General features: G+C 46.5%; 1 protein-coding gene across 5 annotated transcripts in view; it reads right to left on the bottom strand.

The window, feature by feature from the left end:
• The window catches only part of LOC308335516 (low-density lipoprotein receptor-related protein 1-like), a 209,572-nt gene that overhangs the window by 172,993 nt on the left and 16,579 nt on the right, over positions 1-20,000 (bottom strand). For 4 of the 5 annotated variants that reach the window (XR_013966027.1, XM_080792562.1, XM_080792563.1 and 1 more), the window contains exons 3-10: positions 17,178-17,400; positions 13,749-13,938; positions 12,453-12,596; positions 10,064-10,300; positions 5,789-5,969; positions 4,129-4,351; positions 1,890-2,079; positions 851-976 (exon numbers count right to left, since the gene is read on the bottom strand). Coding sequence is in view for 4 of the 5 variants with exons in the window: in XM_080792562.1 (XP_080648688.1) it covers positions 851-976; positions 1,890-2,079; positions 4,129-4,351; positions 5,789-5,969; positions 10,064-10,300; positions 12,453-12,596; positions 13,749-13,938; positions 17,178-17,400 (1,514 nt within the window). In the remaining variant the exon portion in view is untranslated. Of the gene's footprint in view, positions 1-850; positions 977-1,889; positions 2,080-4,128; positions 4,352-5,661; positions 5,698-5,788; positions 5,970-10,063; positions 10,301-12,452; positions 12,597-13,748; positions 13,939-17,177; positions 17,401-20,000 lie in introns of those variants that run through there. The other variant, XM_080792565.1, reaches the window with a different exon arrangement.

Below are 20,000 nucleotides of genomic sequence, written 5' to 3'. Positions count from 1 at the left end.
CGTCACAGCTGTGGTTGTTCGTAAATAAGGCACACTGAACTGTGACGTCACCGCCCACCACACTCAACAGACTGACCACATTCCGGGTGCGCACTTCCGAACGCACCCTTGAAGTAACGGACTTAATGTCTGCGTGATATAATTAGCATCTACGTGTCACTGTGAGGAGGACCGTTGGGCTAACGGAAGGAAGCCTCAGAGAGAAACAAAACACAGACATGAGGTGAGAAATAAACCTGTGAATGAGTCACTCCTTCACCGCCAACACCAACAGAACCAGGGTGGTCCGTTTTCTAGAGCTAAGCAACACGCCCAAGACGATACAACACAGTAACAGTCAGCGTGACCACACACCCATCCCTCTTTGTGTGGGGCAGTCCCTAATGTCCAGGACCTTTCTGTCTGTCCCACAAACTGAGACCTTGTCTGTCCCACATTGTGACTGACAGACATCAGTGTTCACATTGAGACCCTGTCTGTCCCACATTGTGACTGACAGACATCAGTGTTCACATTGAGACCCTGTCTGTCCCACATGGTGACTGACAGGCATCAGTGTTCACATTGAGACCCTGTCTGTCCCACATGGTGACTGACAGGCATCAGTGTTCACATTGAGACCCTGTCTGTCCCACATGGTGACTGACAGGCATCAGTGTTCACATTGAGACCCTGTCTGTCCCACATGGTGACTGACAGGCATCAGTGTTCACATTGAGACCCTGTCTGTCCCACATTGTGACTGACAGGCATCAGTGTTCAAATTGACCATGTGTGTATGTGAATATTGCAGCTGGTGTTGTGTGTATTAGCTGTGTATTAAGTGTGGTCTGGGGTCTCTCTCTCGTACCTTTGCAGCTGGTGTTGTCGGCGGGCTCCAGGATCTGGTCCTCTGCACACGCACACGAGCGTCCTCCGGGCGTGGCCAGACAGAGGCTGCTGCAGCCGCCGTTGTAGACGCGACACGCGTTGGAGCCTGGAGGAGGAGGAGGAGGAGGTGGAGGAGCAGATCAGCACGACGTGTATGGCATGGCAATATTAACCCATTCTGACCTGAGATCAGATTCATACGAGGTTTCCACTGGACACACACTGGTCTGATTAACCCATTCTGACCTGAGATCAGATTCTAAAAATGTTAGTCGTTCTTCGATTTTTCAAAAATAGCAGACCCACAAGCTCATATGAGCTTGTAGGTCTGTTTTATTTTGAAAGATCGAAGAACGACTGACATAGAAACATAGCTTTTTCAGAAAACTGTCAGGATGTAGGAGACATTTTTTAGAATCTGATCTCAGGTCAAAATGGGTTTTAAATTAATGATAGCGTTTAAATGAATGGGTGGTAGAATGGACAGCATTTGTAGAGCACTTTTCTCCAAAGCGTTCTACGTTACAATGTAGCTCACATCCACACGCCGGTGTGCGGAGGAAACCATGCGAGGCACCGACCCGCTGCAACCTTACAACTTTTGTATTAGCAAAAACCCGAGTACAGGTCCTATGGTGATGTGGTCGAGTCCACCTAAAGACAGTCCAAGTCAAGACCAAGTCCGAGGCGAGTCCGAGTCCAGACCGAGATCGACGGGAGGCAAGACAGAGTCAAGACCTGATTATTATTATAAATGTTTTATTATTATTTTTGATGTACAGAAAACCCTGTGACATCAGGCAGGCTGACAGCTCTCTGATCATGTCAATGTGAATGGACTCATGACCCGATGAAGATCAAACAGATCGAAACGTTGTCAGAATTATCAATAAAGAAAGTATTTTGTACATAAATCATCATCTATTGTCAAGGCAGAGTCAAATGAAAATGTGGACTTGAGACGAGTGAAGTCAGAGTCAAATTAGGGATGAAACGATGGACGGATGGACGCTGGTTACCTTGCTGCTGCTGGGCGTCGTACATGCGTATCTCGAAGATGGGCGGCCTCTCGTTGCGCAGCAGCGTGGCCACGCCCGTGGACGTGTCCAGCTTGTAGATGCTGCCGCTGCGGTACTCGTTCCAGAACAGGAAGTTCTTGTAGTGACACAGGCCGAAGGCGTGGCTCAGCTCCTGGCCCTCGTACACCGTCTGGAAACAAGACAGACAAACACTCGTATATCTGTGACTAAATAGAGCACCGAAGTCCTGACGAAACTTCGATTCCCCTTGGTTCGTGGAAGTAATTTCTCTATGGAGAACAACATGGGACGATCTTAATATCGTCTACTATAAGCGTTGTGGTCCAAAAATAAACAAGCGTTATTGTCATTGCGATTTAGATTTTTTTTTAACCTATGACTTTTGACCTTTACCCTAATAAAAGTAGGTAAAATAATTGTAATATATGTTTTTTGTGATCATTAGAATGTCTAGGGAGGTGTCTCTGTATCGTTTGCAACAGTCAGTCACTCATATAATGATACAGTCTGCTTCTAGCGAAAATCTAACTAATTCAGCAGCAGTAACATTAGCGTTTTCTCTCAGTCAGTTGATTCTTTATATCCATATGATCCATTTGCGTCCTCTACCGATATTGACGTCAGACTTCGGTGCTCTATATGGCGCCGGTCAGCGGGCGGGACACGACAACAGAAGGGTGACAGAACAGGTGTGAAGTTCTGCAACTCCAGACGTTCCAGAACCTCCAGTACAAATAAACATCGCCTTGCCTTTAACCCATTTAGACCCGAGGCCCGGTTCTAAAAGAAATGTCTTCCAGACCCTAAAATGTTTCTTTGTCGGTGGTGCACAACCTTTATCATGTCAAGGACTCCCAGAATTATCTGTATTTGGCTGCCGACCCCCGTCTGAAAATGTGGTATTCTAAGTGCAGATTCGAGTGCCGTGCTATGAGCTTGTATATCTGCTATTTTTGAATAGCTAAAATACAACATAATGCTTAAAGCACCGAAAGGGCTTCCCGTTCAGAACAGGTTAAGCAACAGAATGGTCACCTCCAGTGCAAACAGAACGCCGTCTTGCCTTTGAAGCAAACAGAGAGTGGTCAGAATGTTCTACCGGTCCCTGTAGTTATTAAACCAGGCCGAGGTCCAGCACAGGATGGACCAGAACCACATCAGAACTAACAACTCCCTGGACGCTAAACGCCACTTACCTCAAAGTGGGAGGTAAGTGTGCAGGGAGAGAGAGAGAGAGAGAGAGACAGAGAGAGAGAGAGAGAGAGAGAGAGAGAGGGAGAGAGAGAGAGAGAGAGAGAGAGAGAGCGCTGCAGACATCACGACAATATAAAGGAACGTTTACTTAGAAGTTCATTGTTATTCTGACCATTGTTCAGAATTTAAGTAGGAAAAATTGCTCTGTGTCGGCCGCCTAGTGTCTTCAACAGGGGGCCCGGGACCCCTAGTGGGTCCTGAGAGGTACTGCAGGGGGTCCTGGACCCCTAGGGGGTCCTGCGAGGTACTGCAGGGGGTCCGGGACCCCTTAGGCTTAGGGGGTCCTGAGAGGCACTACAGGGTGGCCCGCCAAGTCTTTCAGTCGTTGTGCTAGTAGGGAACATTTTGCAGACTATCACCTAGATCTGTATATACAGTATGGAGACGGCCTCAAACCCCTTTCAGATCTCCATATATGGAGCTGACCTGTTCTGACATTCCATAATACGTTGATCTGACCTCATCAAACCCTGTACACTCAAGACACACACCATATATGGCCAGTACATAATTCATTAAAATTAATTAACCCTCTAAGACCCAGCGTTGCTTTTTAGCAACAATTTTATTTTAATTAATTACTATTTATTTATTTTTTTCTGTTATTTTTTCACCTAAACGTCATCAGTGATGTTCATTGCAATGCCATTTCATTGCCATTGGTCATGATATTTGCATATATAAATAACCCCCACAGAGGCTGAAATTCACACAAATAAAAAATGTCTGGACTCAGATCTGGACTGATCATTAGAATGTCTAGAACATGTTTTATTCATTATTGTGAAAGATAACCCCCCAAATGTAAATTTGGGGGATATATTTTTTACATATATTTTAGTCTTAGTCCTATAGTAGTACAAAGTAGTAGTAAGGTTGAAATACATTTTTTGCAAGTAGAAATTAAAGCGGGTCTAAAAAATAAAATAAAAAATAAAACAAAACAAAGCAAAGTGGTGCTGACCTTGCGCTCCGAGGTGTTGAGGTAGACCATCTCGATGCGGTCGTAGTAGGCGTCCACCCAGTAGAGGACCTCGTGGGGGATGTCCAGGCTGAGGCCGTTGGGCCACAGCACCGTCTTACTGGTCAGGAACACGTTGCGGTTGGAGCCGTCCATCCAGGCACGCTCGATCTTCCCCCGCTTGCTGGCCTTGGGGTCCTCCTCCCAGTCTGTCCAATACATCCACCTGACAGGATGACCACAGCTTATTAATATAGTTACTGTCCTCCCACAGCTTATTAATATAGTTACTGTCCTCCCAGTCTGTCCAATACATCCACCTGATGACCACATCTTATTAATATAGTTACTGTCCTCCCAGTCGGTCCAATACATCCACCTGATGACCACATCTTATTAATATAGTTACAGTCCTCCCAGTCGGTCCAATACATCCACCTGATGACCACAGCTTATTAATATAGTTACTGTCCTCCCAGTCTGTCCAGTATTCACCTGATGACCACAGGATGACCACAGCTTATTAATATAGTTACTGTCCTCCCAGTCTGTCCAGTATTCACCTGATGACCACATCTTATTAATATAGTTACTGTCCTCCCAGTCAGTCCAATACATCCACCTGATGACCACAGCTTATTAATATAGTTACTGTCCTCCCAGTCTGTCCAGTATCCACCTGATGACCACAGAAATAGCAGATCTACAAGCTCATAGCGCGGCACTGAGTGCCGCGCTATGAGCTTGTAGGTCTGCTATTTTTGAAAATGTGAAAATGTAGTGCACATCTTTGAATATATATTCTTTCAGAGTTAAAAGCGTTCACTCTGAAATAATATATATTCAAAGCTTTGCACCAGTCACTCACCAGAGATTTAATTTAATTTTATTTAAATTCAAAAATATATTGTGCGCCCCAGGTGGATAATCGCCTAATCGCAATTATTTGTGCATACCGGTAATCGTAAATTGTTTCCACGTTGAAAAATGTCCATACATTTGTATGTATTTTTTTATAGCAGAAATAACAGATCTACAACATCCGAGTTGTCTCTGTTCGGCTTACAGGTCTTTAAATAAATACTTTATGAATTATCTATGGGAAAAATGAATGGGGAATTATTTTCCGGGACGGAAATGGGGAGAAAAAGGGGTAAAAATAACCCCAAAGTTGCTAGTCTAAATGAAAATAAAATGAAATAAATATTGAACGTACCCGTGGAGGGGGTCGACCACGATGGCCCGGGGGTGATGTCATGGTGTTATATATATGAACCTACCCGTGGAGGGGGTCGACCACGATGGCGCGGGGGTGATGTCATGGTGTTATATATATGGACCTACCCGTGGAGGGGGTCGACCACGATGGCGCGGGGGTGATGTCATGGTGTTATATATATGAACCTACCCGTGGAGGGGGTCGACCACGATGGCGCGGGGGTGATGTCATGGTGTTATATATATGGACCTACCCGTGGAGGGGGTCGACCACGATGGCGCGGGGGTGATGTCATGGTGTTATATATATGAACCTACCCGTGGAGGGGGTCGACCACGATGGCGCGGGGGTGCGTCATGGTGTTATATATATGGACCTACCCGTGGAGGGGGTCGACCACGATGGCGCGGGGGTGATGTCATGGTGTTATATATATGGACCTACCCGTGGAGGGGGTCGACCACGATGGCGCGGGGGTGCGTCATGGTGCCCTCGATGAGGGTCTTGCGGGTCTGCGAGGCCTTCTCCAGACGCGCCACGCTGATGGTCTTCTTGGGCCCGTCGTCGGTCCAGTACAGGTTGTCCGCCATCCAGTCCACCGCGATGCCCTCCACCGTGTGGATACCTGGGGAGGGGAGGGGGGTTATTATAGTCGACTAAAACTGCCCTCCACCGTGTGGATACCTGGGGAGGGGAGGGGGAGGTTATTATAGTCGACTAAAACTGCCCTCCACTGTGTGGATACCTGGGGGAGGGGGTGTTAGAGTGTTAGAGGGGCAGCTAGGGGCTGAGATCCCGCTATAGCTTGTAGATCTGCTATTTTCAGGGCGCAACCCAGCACCCTTTAGCTAGTGGAGATGCAGATGTGTAACGACACGGATTTCTAAACAAAAAATGTGTTCAACCCAAAATACTGTGTTCAAGTTCAGGAGACTTGTCCAAGGGCACTTCAGCGGTGGTGATTTTAACGTGCCGGTCCGGGGATACGAAATAGCGATCCTTCCGATATCAAGACCGCTCCGCAAACCGTTCGGCCACCGCTGCCTCCTAGGCACATACAATCTAGGTCAAAATACCTTTTCCTCCTGTGATGTGTTACTGTCGCTCTGTGATTGATTGAACACTTATTCGTCAGCTGGTTGAGGAGCGCCTTAATTATGTCAGACCTCCCGTTGGTTCAACCCGTGCTGCGGGTTACAAATCGCCCGGGGCCTCCTGTGAGGTCAGTGTTTGGGATAAGTGTCGATTTCAAGATTGTATTGATCACTTTCAAAGCCCTATATCAGGGCAAGGGGTGCCCAGAAAGTAGATCTCGATATATACCAGTAGATCACAAAGGCTGTGCAGGTGGATCACGTGGCATGCCCCTAAATGTATATAATCTATCACTTGAATTAACCCATTCTGACCGGGAACCCATTTTGGTGATATCATCATGTTATGCTTTAGCTATTGAAAAATAGCAGATCTACAAGCTCATAGCGCGCCACCGAGTGGCGCGCTACGAGCTTGTAGGTCTGCTATTTTTGAAAAATCGAAGAACGACTGACATTTTTTAGAATCTGATCTCAGGTCAGAATGGGTTAATCAGACCAGTGTGTGTCCAGTGGAAACCTCGTATGAATCTGATCTCAGGTTAAGGTGACTTGATTGATTGACATAAAATGGCCTGTCAGCTCAAATGTTGCACACAATCGTCAGTGGCATTACAAAGTTATACCAACAAAAAACAACCAATTACATTTTCACTTTACATGTAGCATCAGCGCCACTATTCCAAACTTTTTTTTCAACAAAAAAGTGAACCATTTGATTGGCTAATTGATATGTATCTTATCTTACTTGGCTATTGTTCACAATTGCATTAAATAAAAGATTAAAAAAGTGACTCTATGCTTTGTTATTTCTGACGTTCTTGATGTTGTTTGTGATTGTTGTTTTCAACCCGTCTGTAAAAGTGTTAGTAATGGTGCGACTAACGGCAGGTGGAACCTATTCAGTGTTTCAGCCGTGACGTGAGCGCCACCTACAGAGATACTTCTGGGTCCTACTTTTTTGTCGCTTTAGTGTCCCCATAGAGTTATACTGTGTCCCCATAGAGTTATACTGTGTCCCCATAGAGTTATGCTGTGACGCTCTGTCGGACTAAATCTGAGACGAAAACAACCACGAAAGTCTCATTTTACCGCTTTCCTTTCCTCGCAACAACAAAGCTGCTGCTCTCCCAAATCTGGCTGTGACAGGCCATCAGTCTGCCCCACATGGAATACTATCGCCATTTTATTTAATTGTGTCAACTAAATCCTCATTAATGCAAACCAGATTCAACATACTCAAGCCTGCACACATTCTAAATATGCCCCCGGAATATTGTACTGAGCAAATGGACTGTTACCACCCTTCAATAATAATGATAGTAATAGTCTTTATTGTCTCCACATCTTATATTTTCATTGTCATGGACACTTGTACAAAACATTAATAATTCTACTCGAGTTGGAAGCATTAAGACCCATTTTAACCCTCAGTGGCTTCCTTTCTGAAAAATAACGTCATTGTAAAAAGATTTACGCGTTTAGATATTCTATTTGCAATGAGATGCAGACGGGAGCTGGTGCCACTTGGACCCGGACGCAACGTAGGACTACAAAATGACCCGGACGTAACGTAGGACTACAAAATGACCCGGACGTAACGTAGCACTACAAAATGACCCGGGCGTAACGTAGCACTACAAAATGACCCGGACGTAACGTAGGACTACAAAATGACCCGGACGTAACGTAGGACTACAAAATGACCCGGACGTAACGCAGCACTACAAAATGACCCGAACGTAACGTAGGACTACAAAATGACCCGGACGTAACGTAGCACTAGAAAATGACCCGGACGTAACGTAGCACTACAAAATGACCCGGACGTAACGTATGACTACAAAATGACCCGGACGTAACGTATGACTACAAAATGACCCGGACGTAACATGGACTACAAAATGACCCGGACGTAACGCAGCACTACAAAATGACCCGGACGTAACGTAGCACTACAAAATGACCCGGACGTAACGTAGCACTACAAAATGACCCGGGCGTAACGTAGCACTACAAAATGACCCGGACGTAACGTAGCACTACAAAATGACCCGGGCGTAACGTAGCACTACAAAATGACCCGGACGTAACGCAGCACTACAAAATGACCCGGACGTAACGTAGCACCACAAAATGACCCGGACGTAACGTAGGACTACAAAATGACCCGGACGTAACGCAGCACTACAAAATGACCCGGACGTAACGTAGCACTACAAAATGACCCGGACGTAACGTAGCACTACAAAATGACCCGGACGTAACGTAGCACTACAAAATGACCCTGACGTAACGTAGCACTACAAAATGACCCGGGCGTAACGCAGCACTACAAAATGACCCGGACGTAACGCAGCACTACAAAATGACCCGGACGTAACGTAGCACTACAAAATGACCCGGGCGTAACGCAGCACTACAAAATGACCCGGACGTAACGTAGCACTACAAAATGACCCTGACGTAACGTAGCACTACAAAATGACCCGGGCGTAACGCAGCACTACAAAATGACCCGGACGTAACGTAGCACTACAAAATGACCCGGACGTAACGTAGCACTACAAAATGACCCTGACGTAACGCAGCACTACAAAATGACCCGGACGTAACGTAGCACTACAAAATGACCCGGACGTAACACAGCACTACAAAATGACCCGGACGTAACGTAGCACTACAAAATGACCCTGACGTAACGCAGCACTACAAAATGACCCGGACGTAACGTAGGACTACAAAATGACCCGGACGTAACACAGCACTACAAAATGACCCGGACGTAACGTAGCACTACAAAATGACCCGGGCGTAACGTAGGACTACAAAATGACCCGGACGTAACGTAGCACTACAAAATGACCCGGGCGTAACGTAGGACTACAAAATGACCCGGACGTAACGTAGCACTACAAAATGACCCGGGCGTAACGTAGCACTACAAAATGACCCGGACGTAACGTAGGACTACAAAATGACCCGGACGTAACGTAGCACTACAAAATGACCCGGGCGTAACGTAGCACTACAAAATGACCCGGACGTAACGTAGCACTACAAAATGACCCGGACGTAACGCAGCACTACAAAATGACCCGGACGTAACGCAGCACTACAAAATGACCTGGGCGTAACGTAGCACTACAAAATGACCCGGACGTAACGTAGCACCACAAAATGACCCGGACGTAATGTAGGACTACAAAATGACCCGGACGTAACGTAGCACCACAAAATGACCCGGACGTAACGTAGGACTACAAAATGACCCGGACGTAACGTAGGACTACAAAATGACCCGGACGTAACGCAGCACTACAAAATGACCCGGACGTAACGTAGCACCACAAAATGACCCGGACGTAACGTAGGACTACAAAATGACCCGGACGTAACGCAGCACTACAAAATGACCCGGACGTAACGTAGCACTACAAAATGACCCGGGCGTAACGTATGACTACAAAATGACCCTGACGTAACGTAGCACTACAAAATGACCCGGGCGTAACGTATGACTACAAAATGACCCGGACGTAACGTAGGACTACAAAATGACCCGGACGTAACATGGACTACAAAATGACCCGGACAGGGGCACGGTGGCACAGTTACCAGTTACCTTCCTTCAGGATGGTGTCCCGCTCCGTGCCGTCGATCTTCTGCCTCCCGATCAGGTAGCTGGTGGCGTCGGCGAAGTAGATGAAGTCGTTCTCGGCGTGGAAGTCGAGCGCCCGCGGGTTCATCAGGTTCTCGATGGGGATCATGTACTCGTCCGGGACCTTGTTGTTCATGTCCATCCCGCGGATGACCCCCGGGCGACCTTTACCGTACACCAGGAACAGCTCGTGTTCTGGCTCTGGGAGGCAGACACACGCAGGCGCACACACACACACACACACACACACACACGCACACACACACACACACACACACACACACACACACACGCACACACACACACCAGTGTTGTTTTTGGCAGCAAAAATCTATTTTAGTTTTAGTCATAGTCTTTGGACTGAAACTTCATTTAGTTTTAGTCACATTTTAGTCACCTGGAAATGTCTTATAGTGTTAGTCTAGTTTTAGTCGACTAAAGGTCATAATATTTTAGTCGACTAAATCTACAGGTGATTTAGTCGACTAAAATGTGTTTTGGCGGGCCTTGATGCCGTCGTAATGAGTGTTTTTACACTTGCTGAAAATCAAGATCTACAAGCTCACAACGTGTCGCAACGCGGCACGTTGTGAGCTTGTAGATCGGCTATTTTCAGCATTCAACCAAGAGTAAAACGACTTAGTGGATCTCTTGTCCACTAAGCCCTTCCTAACATTTTAGTCTAGTTTTTATTTGTCAACAAAATTGTCAGTATATTTAGTCTCAGTTTTAGTCGTCATAGCTTAGTTTTAATTTGGTTTCCATTAGTTTTTGTCAGTGGAAAAAATCTCTAGATCCTGGTGGGAAGCTCGCCATCTATTGGAACGGTCAACTGGAAAACCATCCAATCCAACAAAACAAAAAAACCTGACCGATTCTGTGTGAAACAGGCTGGGCACAAACAATGCAATGGCTGCCCCAGTGAATCCACAATGGTTTCTTGCTTCGCTGTGGTTTGTATACTCATAAAACTCTTCTAGAATCACACTTTTCCTCTCTCTGCTCTGTGCTCTTCTCTGTGCTGCTGTTTGGCTGTCTTTCTGTCTCTAACCTCAGCAGCTGAACTGACTCAGTTCAATTGGTCTTGATCAGTGCAGACCTGCAGGTAGAAGGTATAATCACTGCCTCAACAGGCTGCTGTGTGGCTGGAACAGCATATCACCAGCCAGGCCTAAACTGACTGCTGATTGGTGGAGCCACATGTCACTCTGTCTCTGATATCTAGTGATTTCTTTTTAGATAGCTTAACAGATCTCTGCACCACTCAGTGGTTAGGTTTTAGACAGGGTCACTAAACATAGTGACTTTAGATTTAGTTCTTAGGCAAAAGCAACACATATAAGGCAACTGTAGCTTGTCTCTACTGTATATGTTAGGGTTATACTGTAATCCACTAAATCATGTGTTACACTAACTAACACCAAAAGGGGTTCGCGCCCAAAATGGGTTAAAGTCCATAGAATGGCTGGCTCTAAAGTGCTCTAAACCAAACAATCAAAGTCCCTAGACGTGGCTGGCAAACGATGCTCTAAAAGTGCTCTAAAACCTTGACTTGGACTTGGATGCTCCACATGAAGTAATGTTCAGAAGCCATGCATTGTACTGGAGGGGCTGAAACTGTTAGAAGTGTACCATCAGCAAAACACTCTTCAATGGAAATTATAAAAGTGATTCTCAATTATGTTTCGGGGCAAAGTGTGTGTGGCTATATGGCACCAGCAGCAGATTGCCATTTTAGTGAAATCAATTCTCTGGGGTTCCATCTTCAAGGCCAGGTGATTTTCCCCAGAGAGAGATCAATAGTCTCCTATGGCCTGATGGAATATTAATATACACTCTATGGAGCATGAAGGGGTGGGGGGGAGGAGAGGAGGGGAGGGGGAGAGGAGGGGAGGGGAGAGGAGAGGAGAGGAGAGGAGAGGAGAGGAGAGGAGAGGAGAGGAGAGGAGAGGAGAGGAGGGGAGAGGAGAGGAGAGGAGAGGAGAGGAGAGGAGAGGAGGGGAGAGGAGAGGAGAGGAGAGGAGAGGAGAGGAGAGGAGAGGAGAGGAGAGGAGAGGAGAGGAGAGGAGAGGAGAGGAGAGGAGAGGAGACTGTAGTCAAGCTCAGCTATGTTCTCTCTCTCTCTCTCTCTCTCTCTCTGCCAGCATTGCTGTCCTTGGCTGTGGGTCAATACATCTTTATAAATGCGGGTGGGCAGTGGGTACCCTCACCCCATCACCTCACTGGGCAGTGGGTACCCTCGCCCCATCACCCAGTGGGTGGGCAAACCCTGGCAGAAGGACTTTGGGGGGGGGAAATAAATGTGTCTACTAAAATGAATAAATAAAACAGGGTTCTTCTCTAATAGACTCACTCTTGCAGGACTTGCTGTCGGAGCCCAGGCTGAACCCGGAGCGACAGCGGCAGGTTCTGGTCTTGTGGCTGTTCCCCAGCAGGCAGATGTCAGAACAACCTCCGGACTTCCCAAACGGGTCTGGCTCACAGGCGTGGCTCCTCACTGGAGGGGACACAAGGTCAAGTTCATTACACTGGAGGGGACACAAGGTCAAGTTCATTAACACGTTCACATGGCTCCTCACTGGAGGGGACACACGGTCAAGGTCATTACACTGGAGGGGACACAAGGTCAAGGTCATCCATCCCGGGATCCCCTTTTGGTGTTTTAAGCGTTATGTTCTTATAATAGCAGATCTACAAGCTCGTAGCCAACGTCTTTAACTGAAAACCTTTGCTTTTAATGGGTCTCAGGTCTGGAGGGAGCATCACAGACATGCTGTGCATGCATTACGGTACATTTATAGTTGTTACAGTAGATAGACGAGACTTATTCTCCGCCCTGGCGGTTAGCTCAACCGTCTGGGCTGCCTGACGGCGTGCCGCGGGTTCGACTCCCGAGACCGACAGCCTTTGTCGCATGTCCACACCCTCTCAATAATCACGTTAACCCACACCCTCTACAATAATCACGTTAACCCACACCCTCTACAATAACCACGTTAACCCACACCCTGTCGTGTAATAATCACGTTAACCCACACCCTCTTGTGTAATAATCACGTTAACCCACACCCTCTCGTGTAATAATCACGTTAACCCACACCCTCTCGTGTAATAATCACGTTAACCCACAACCCTCTACAATAACCACGTTAACCCACACCCTCTCGTGTAATAATCACGTTAACCCACACCCTCTCGTGTAATAATCACGTTAACCCACACCCTCTCGTGTAATAATCACGTTAACCCACAACCCTCTACAATAACCACGTTAACCCACACCCTCTACAATAACCACGTTAACCCACACCCTCTCGTGTAATAACCACGTTAACCCACACCCTCTCGTGTAATAATCACGTTAACCCACACCCTCTCGTGTAATAATCACGTTAACCCACACCCTCTCGTGTAATAATCACGTTAACCCACACCCTCTCGTGTAATAATCACGTTAACCCACACCCTCTCGTGTAATAATCACGTTAACCCACACACTCTACAATAATCACGTTAACCCACAACCCTCTACAATAATCAGGTTAACCCACACCCTCTCGTGTAATGATGCTTAATTCTCATTACCTGGAGGCTGTCCTCTCTGGTGACCACCTGGTATTATATTATATTATTATTATAGTAGCATTACCTGGCGGCTGGCGTCTCTGGTGGTAGACGTGCAGAGCCCCTCCCTTGTCCACTCTGGTGACCACCTGGTAGTCGGTGTTGTTGAAGCGGTTGACCCGGATCACGCTGGTCTTGGGCTGCATGTTGGCGTTGTCTGAGTTGGTGGCGTAGAGGTAGTTCTCAAACACCGTGAGGCCGTAGAGGTGTTCAATCTGAGGACAGAGAGACCGTTAGGACGTACAGGTGTTCAATCTGAGGACAGAGAGACCGTTAGGACGTACAGGTGTTCAATCTGAGGACAGACAGAGACACAGAGACCGTTAGGACGTAGAGGTGTTCTATCTGAGGACAGACAGAGACACAGAGACCATGAGGACGTAGAGGTGTTCTATCTGAGGACAGACAGAGACACAGAGACCGTGAGGACGTACAGGTGTTCAATCTGAGGACAGAGAGACCGTTAGGACGTACAGGTGTTCTATCTGAGGACAGACAGAGACACAGAGACCGTTAGGACGTACAGGTGTTCTATCTGAGGACAGACAGAGACACAGAGACCGTGAGGACGTACAGGTGTTCTATCTGAGGACAGACAGAGACACAGAGACCGTTAGGACGTACAGGTGTTCTATCTGAGGACAGACAGAGACACAGAGACCGTTAGGACGTACAGGTGTTCTATCTGAGGACAGACAGAGACCATGAGGACGTAGAGGTGTTCTATCTGAGGACAGACAGAGACACAGAGACCGTGAGGACGTACAGGTGTTCAATCTGAGGACAGAGAGACCGTTAGGACGTACAGGTGTTCTATCTGAGGACAGACAGAGACACAGAGACCGTTAGGACGTACAGGTGTTCTATCTGAGGACAGACAGAGACACAGAGACCGTGAGGACGTACAGGTGTTCTATCTGAGGACAGACAGAGACACAGAGACCGTTAGGACGTACAGGTGTTCTATCTGAGGACAGACAGAGACACAGAGACCGTGAGGACGTACAGGTGTTCAATCTGAGGACAGAGAGACCGTTAGGACGTACAGGTGTTCTATCTGAGGACAGACGGAGACACAGAGACCGTGAGGACGTACAGGTGTTCAATCTGAGGACAGAGAGAGACACAGAGACCGTGAGGACGTAAAGGTGTTCTATCTGAGGACAGACAGAGACACAGAGACCGTGAGGACGTAAACGTGTTCTATCTGAGGATAGACAGAGACACAGACTGTGAGGACGTACAGGTGTTCAATCTGAGGACAGACAGAGACACAGAGACCGTGAGGACGTACAGGTGTTCTATCTGAGGACAGACAGAGACACAGAGACCGTGAGGACGTACAGGTGTTCTATCTGAGGACAGACAGAGACACAGAGACCGTTAGGCCGTACAGGTGTTCTATCTGAGGACAGAGAGACCGTGAGGACGTACAGGTGTTCTATCTGAGGACAGACAGAGACCATAGACTGTAAAAAATATGGACAAAGCGTTCTCCGGGTCCGATATGGACATAAAATGAAGCCTGTCAGTCCTTGAACTGTAAATCGCCATCTTTCTAGATCCGTTTGGGCCCAGCTGGCCCATTGGCTCAGAGTTGAAATAACGGGCTTGAAAGGTTCACTTCTGTGGACTCTAACATTACACCTATAGCTACATGTTTAAGCATTTATTCCATATTTACATGTCTTCTGTGGTCTCTAACATTACACCATAGCTACATGTTTAAGCATTTATTTCATATTTGCATGTCTTCTGTGGACTCTAACATTACACCTAGCTACATGTTTAAGCATTTATTTCATATTTAACATGTCGATTTCAGCTCTGACATTCATTTCAGACATGCTCTAGTATGTGAAGAGTCTGTCCGTGCTATTGACTCAGTTTTTTCCTCCTTTACAGTTAGTCTTTCTGCCACGGACTCTGTCTCTGTAACAAACAGAGTCTCACATGGGCGGGAACCCCTTTTGATGTTGGCATTATGTTGTGCTTTAGCTATTGAAAAATAGCTCATAGCGCGCCACCAAGTGGCGTGCTACGAGCTTGTAGATCTGCTATTTTTTTTAAATTGTGAAAATATTTATTTCAGAAAACTGGAGGATTTAGAAGATTTGGAGGTCAGGCATAAATGGGTTAAAGCAGAGGAAATGGGAGAGAGAGAGAGAGAGAGAGAGAGAGAGAGAGGAGAGAGATGATGGCAGTGAATAAAAGTATGGAGCGGTTTTGTCGTTCAGAACGCTCTTCTCTCTCTCTCTCTCTCTGCTTTCACTCAATATGTGGAAAGAAACACAATGTTGTGCTTGTTGTGCGTCTAGTTGAGGATTCACAACATGACCCAGAGAGAGAGAGAGGTAGAGATAGGGAGAGAGAGGGAGAGAGAGGGGAGAGAGAAGGAGAGAGAGAGAGAGAGAGAGTCCAAACAGTCTCTGTTTTATTCACTGATGTAACTTTAGTTCGATGTTACGTAACTTAGATATAATTGTATGTAGACTACTATATAGTACATATTAGCACTATGTAGTATCTATTAGGGACGTCCCGACACCAGAGAATAACATATGTAATAATACAGTGTTGTTTTTGGCAGCACATTTTGATTTTAGTTTTAGTCATAGTCTCTTGAATGGTTTTCCCTTAGTTTTAGTCACATTTTAGTCACCTGGAATGTCTTAGTGTTAGTCTAGAGCAGAGCAGAGCAGAGCAGAGCAGAGCAGAGCAGAACAGAACAGTACGACCCACACAACAACAGAGACTGGACGAAAACTATTGTGCGCTCTGCTTGCGGTGGTGGGTTTAGCAGTGGTGTGGTGTCTCTTACCAGCAGCCCCTGGGTGATGGTGTGAGGTGGGTTTAGCAGTGGTGTGGTGTCTCTTACCAGCAGCCCCATGGATGATGGTGTGAATGTGTGGTGGGTTTAGCAGTGGTGTGGTGTCTCTTACCAGCAGCCCCCTGGGTGATGGTGTGAATGTGTGGTGGGTTTAGCAGTGGTGTGGTGTCTCTTACCAGCAGCCCCCTGGGTGATGGTGTGAATGTGTGGTGGGTTTAGCAGTGGTGTGGTGTCTCTCACCAGTAGCCCCCTGGGTGATGGTGTGAATGTGTGGTGGGTTTAGCAGTGGTGTGGTGTCTCTCACCAGCAGCCCCATGGATGATGGTGTTAATGTGTGGTGGGTTTAGCAGTGGCGTGGTGTCTCTTACCAGCAGCCCCATGGATGATGGTGTGAATGTGTGGTGGGTTTAGCAGTGGCGTGGTGTCTCTCACCAGCAGCCCCCTGGGTGATGGTGTTAATGTGTGGTGGGTTTAGCAGTGGCGTGGTGTCTCTTACCAGCAGCCCCATGGATGATGGTGTGAATGTGTGGTGGGTTTAGCAGTGGCGTGGTGTCTCTCACCAGCAGCCCCCTGGGTGATGGTGTTAATGTGTGGTGGGTTTTGCAGTGGCGTGGTGTCTCTTACCAGCAGCCCCTGGATGATGGTGTGGCGGTTCTTCCCCTCGTAGTCCACCACCTCGATGTAGTCCAGGTAGGCGTCGGCCCAGTAGACCAGGCGGTTGACCAGGTCCAGCGTGATGCCGTGAGGGAACACGATCTTGGAGTCCACCAGCTTGGTGCGGTTCTGACCGTCCATGTCACAGCGCTCCACCTTGGGGATCTGACCGTAGTCCGTGAAGAACACCTTCCTGGAGGAGAAATATAAACCCTTTAATAATATAAATAATAATAATAATAATAATAAAACTTTATTTGTACCTTTCATGACATGAAATGCAGCTCAAAGTGCTTTACAGAACAATGGAGAATAAAAGAAAAGCAAGGCAACGACATTAAAAAACAAGCAGTAATGCAATACAGTGAGGACATGAATAACAAAAATAAATCAATAATTAAAAGATCAATTAAAAGCAATGTTGTAGAAGTGAGTCTTGAGCTGAGCTTTAAAAATGTCTACAGAGGCTGCCTGACGAAGGTACAGTGGGAGCTTGTTCCATGCCGTCGGCCCGTAGAAGCAAAAAGCTGCTTCCCCGTATTTTTTAGTTGCCATTTCTTTTGGCAAAGCGAGCAGGCCAGCAGTGGAAGACCTTAGGGGGCGGTTTGGGACATAATAGTCCGTGAAGAACACCTTCCTGGAGGAACAGAGATATAGACCAGAGGTCAGAGATATAGACCATCTGCCCATCTGTCAGTGAAGAACACCTTCAACGGACAATGGAACTGAGAGCAGTAGGCATGTAACGGTATATCGATATATATAAATCGATATTAATCCTGACTATATTAATTGATTTATTGAAATAAAAAATAAAAAACGATTTTCAAAAGTTATTATTATTTATTTTATTTTTATTTGTATTTATTTTGGGGGGAGTGGATTATGGCAATTATGTTTCTGCACTGTCAAAAGTAAGGCTACTTCTTTTGCAATGTAGTTAAAAAAATGTGAAAAAAGCTCCGGGGGGGGGGGGGATAAATTATATAAATATGTTTTGTTTAAAGGTATATTCAGTGAGTTCACTCAAAAAACCTTAGGTTTCGTTTTTGGCTGTGGGACCTAAGCCTTTCATCCAATCAGGATAGAGAGTCAAAAACGAAACCTACGGTTTTTTGACCCCCCCCCCCCCAGGGGTTAACTGGGGACAGGGAGGAACTCCTTATATGGTCAGCACACTCTATAGTAGAGAGGATTATCACAACAAAACAAAAAAATAAGTGATATTTGAATTAAGTGAAATCACTGAATATACCTTTAAAATATCGTGAGAAATCGTATGGTGAACCTCATATTGTGATACGATATGAGTTGAGTGAATCGTCACACCTGAATAGAGATCAGTGGTGTTTTTGGCAGCACGTCTTGAATTTAGTTCTAGTCATTGTGGTCAGACCTGGAGGCGTGGTCAATGGCGAGCTTGTAGGTCTGATATTTTTGAAAAATCGAAGAACGACTGACATTTTTAGAATCTGATCTCGGGTCAGAATGGGTTCATCAGACCAGTGTGTGTCCAGTGGGAAACCTCGTATGAATCTGATATCAGGTCAGAATGGGTTCTTCAGACCAGTGTGTGTCCAGTGGGAAACCTCGTATGAATCTGATCTCAGGTCAGAATGGGTTAACGTCCGGGTGGATCAACGGCTAGAACTCTTATTCGATCGAGCGATTTGTTTTAGTTTTTAAGTTTAAATCTGTTGTAGATGCTTTGACAGCAACACTCCATGCAGTGTTGCTGCTGCACTTAGACCCCTCCTTTCTTAAAGGACCAGCGCCCTATATGTTTATAATTTTTTTAATCACTTGTTTTGGTCCAAAATACATATTATTATCAACATGAATTTGTAAAAAAAAAAAAAGAAACGGTTAGGAAGAAATTCTCCTTTAACAGAGTAGCATTGACTTACTGACCATGTGCCAATTAACTGCTGTATTTTATACAGTAGAACTATTGTATACAGTAGAGTATTTCATTATATTGTATTCTCATTTGGGCCGCTGTGACAACTGAACTGCAAATGTCATATATATGCCTACTGTACAGAGCACTGTACAGACCTGCCAACCGTGGGATATTGACGAGTGCCACCATGCGTGCGCGGCAAAGCGCAGCGCGTCTGTCTCGGTGTCATGGCTGCCAGTTCCTATTGGCTGTTGGTGGTCATGGCTGCCAGTTCCCACCTGATGTTGTGTGGGAGTCCAGACTGCTCCAGACCGTACTGAATAACTGCTAGCTTGCACAACGTCTTCAGACTAGGACTGAAGTCCAAGACATACAGGTCACCAGATGTTTTTTTTCCTCCAATGAGGATGATACGATCTCCCAGCATGCAACAGCACATCCTACACGTCGGAGACGGGCCTTTCCCCTTGGCCTCAACCCTCTTCCAGGACAAGGTCTCTGGACTGAACTTCCACAGATCATTGAAGTACTGGTTAGTCTGGTTACCGTTCCAGCCACCAAATATGTACAGCTCTCCGTTGTAGCTAAAGGCTGAATGACCGTAGCGTCCTTCTGGTAGGATCTGTGCAGAAGGCGTGTCCAGCCAGTGGTCGGTCTCTGTGTCAAACACTCTGATGGTGTTGCAGCGCTGACCCCCCCCATAGCCTCCAAATACAAACATCTTTGTCCCGATGATGGTGGCAGAGTGACATACTGAGGCAGGAGGTGGAGTTCCTCTGGTGTTGATTAAAGCCCAGACCATTGTGCTGGTGTCCAACTTGTACATGTCATCAGTGTATCCAGTCAGCTTGTTGAATCCTCCATGGATAAACATGACCTTCTCCAACACA

Source organism: Protomyctophum bolini (genome assembly GCF_963924005.1).
Source record: "Protomyctophum bolini genome assembly, chromosome: 20".
In the NCBI taxonomy this organism is placed as follows: domain Eukaryota; kingdom Metazoa; phylum Chordata; class Actinopteri; order Myctophiformes; family Myctophidae; genus Protomyctophum; species Protomyctophum bolini.
Note: the sequence above shows the minus strand (reverse complement) of the source record. Positions and strands in the feature narration are given on the sequence as shown.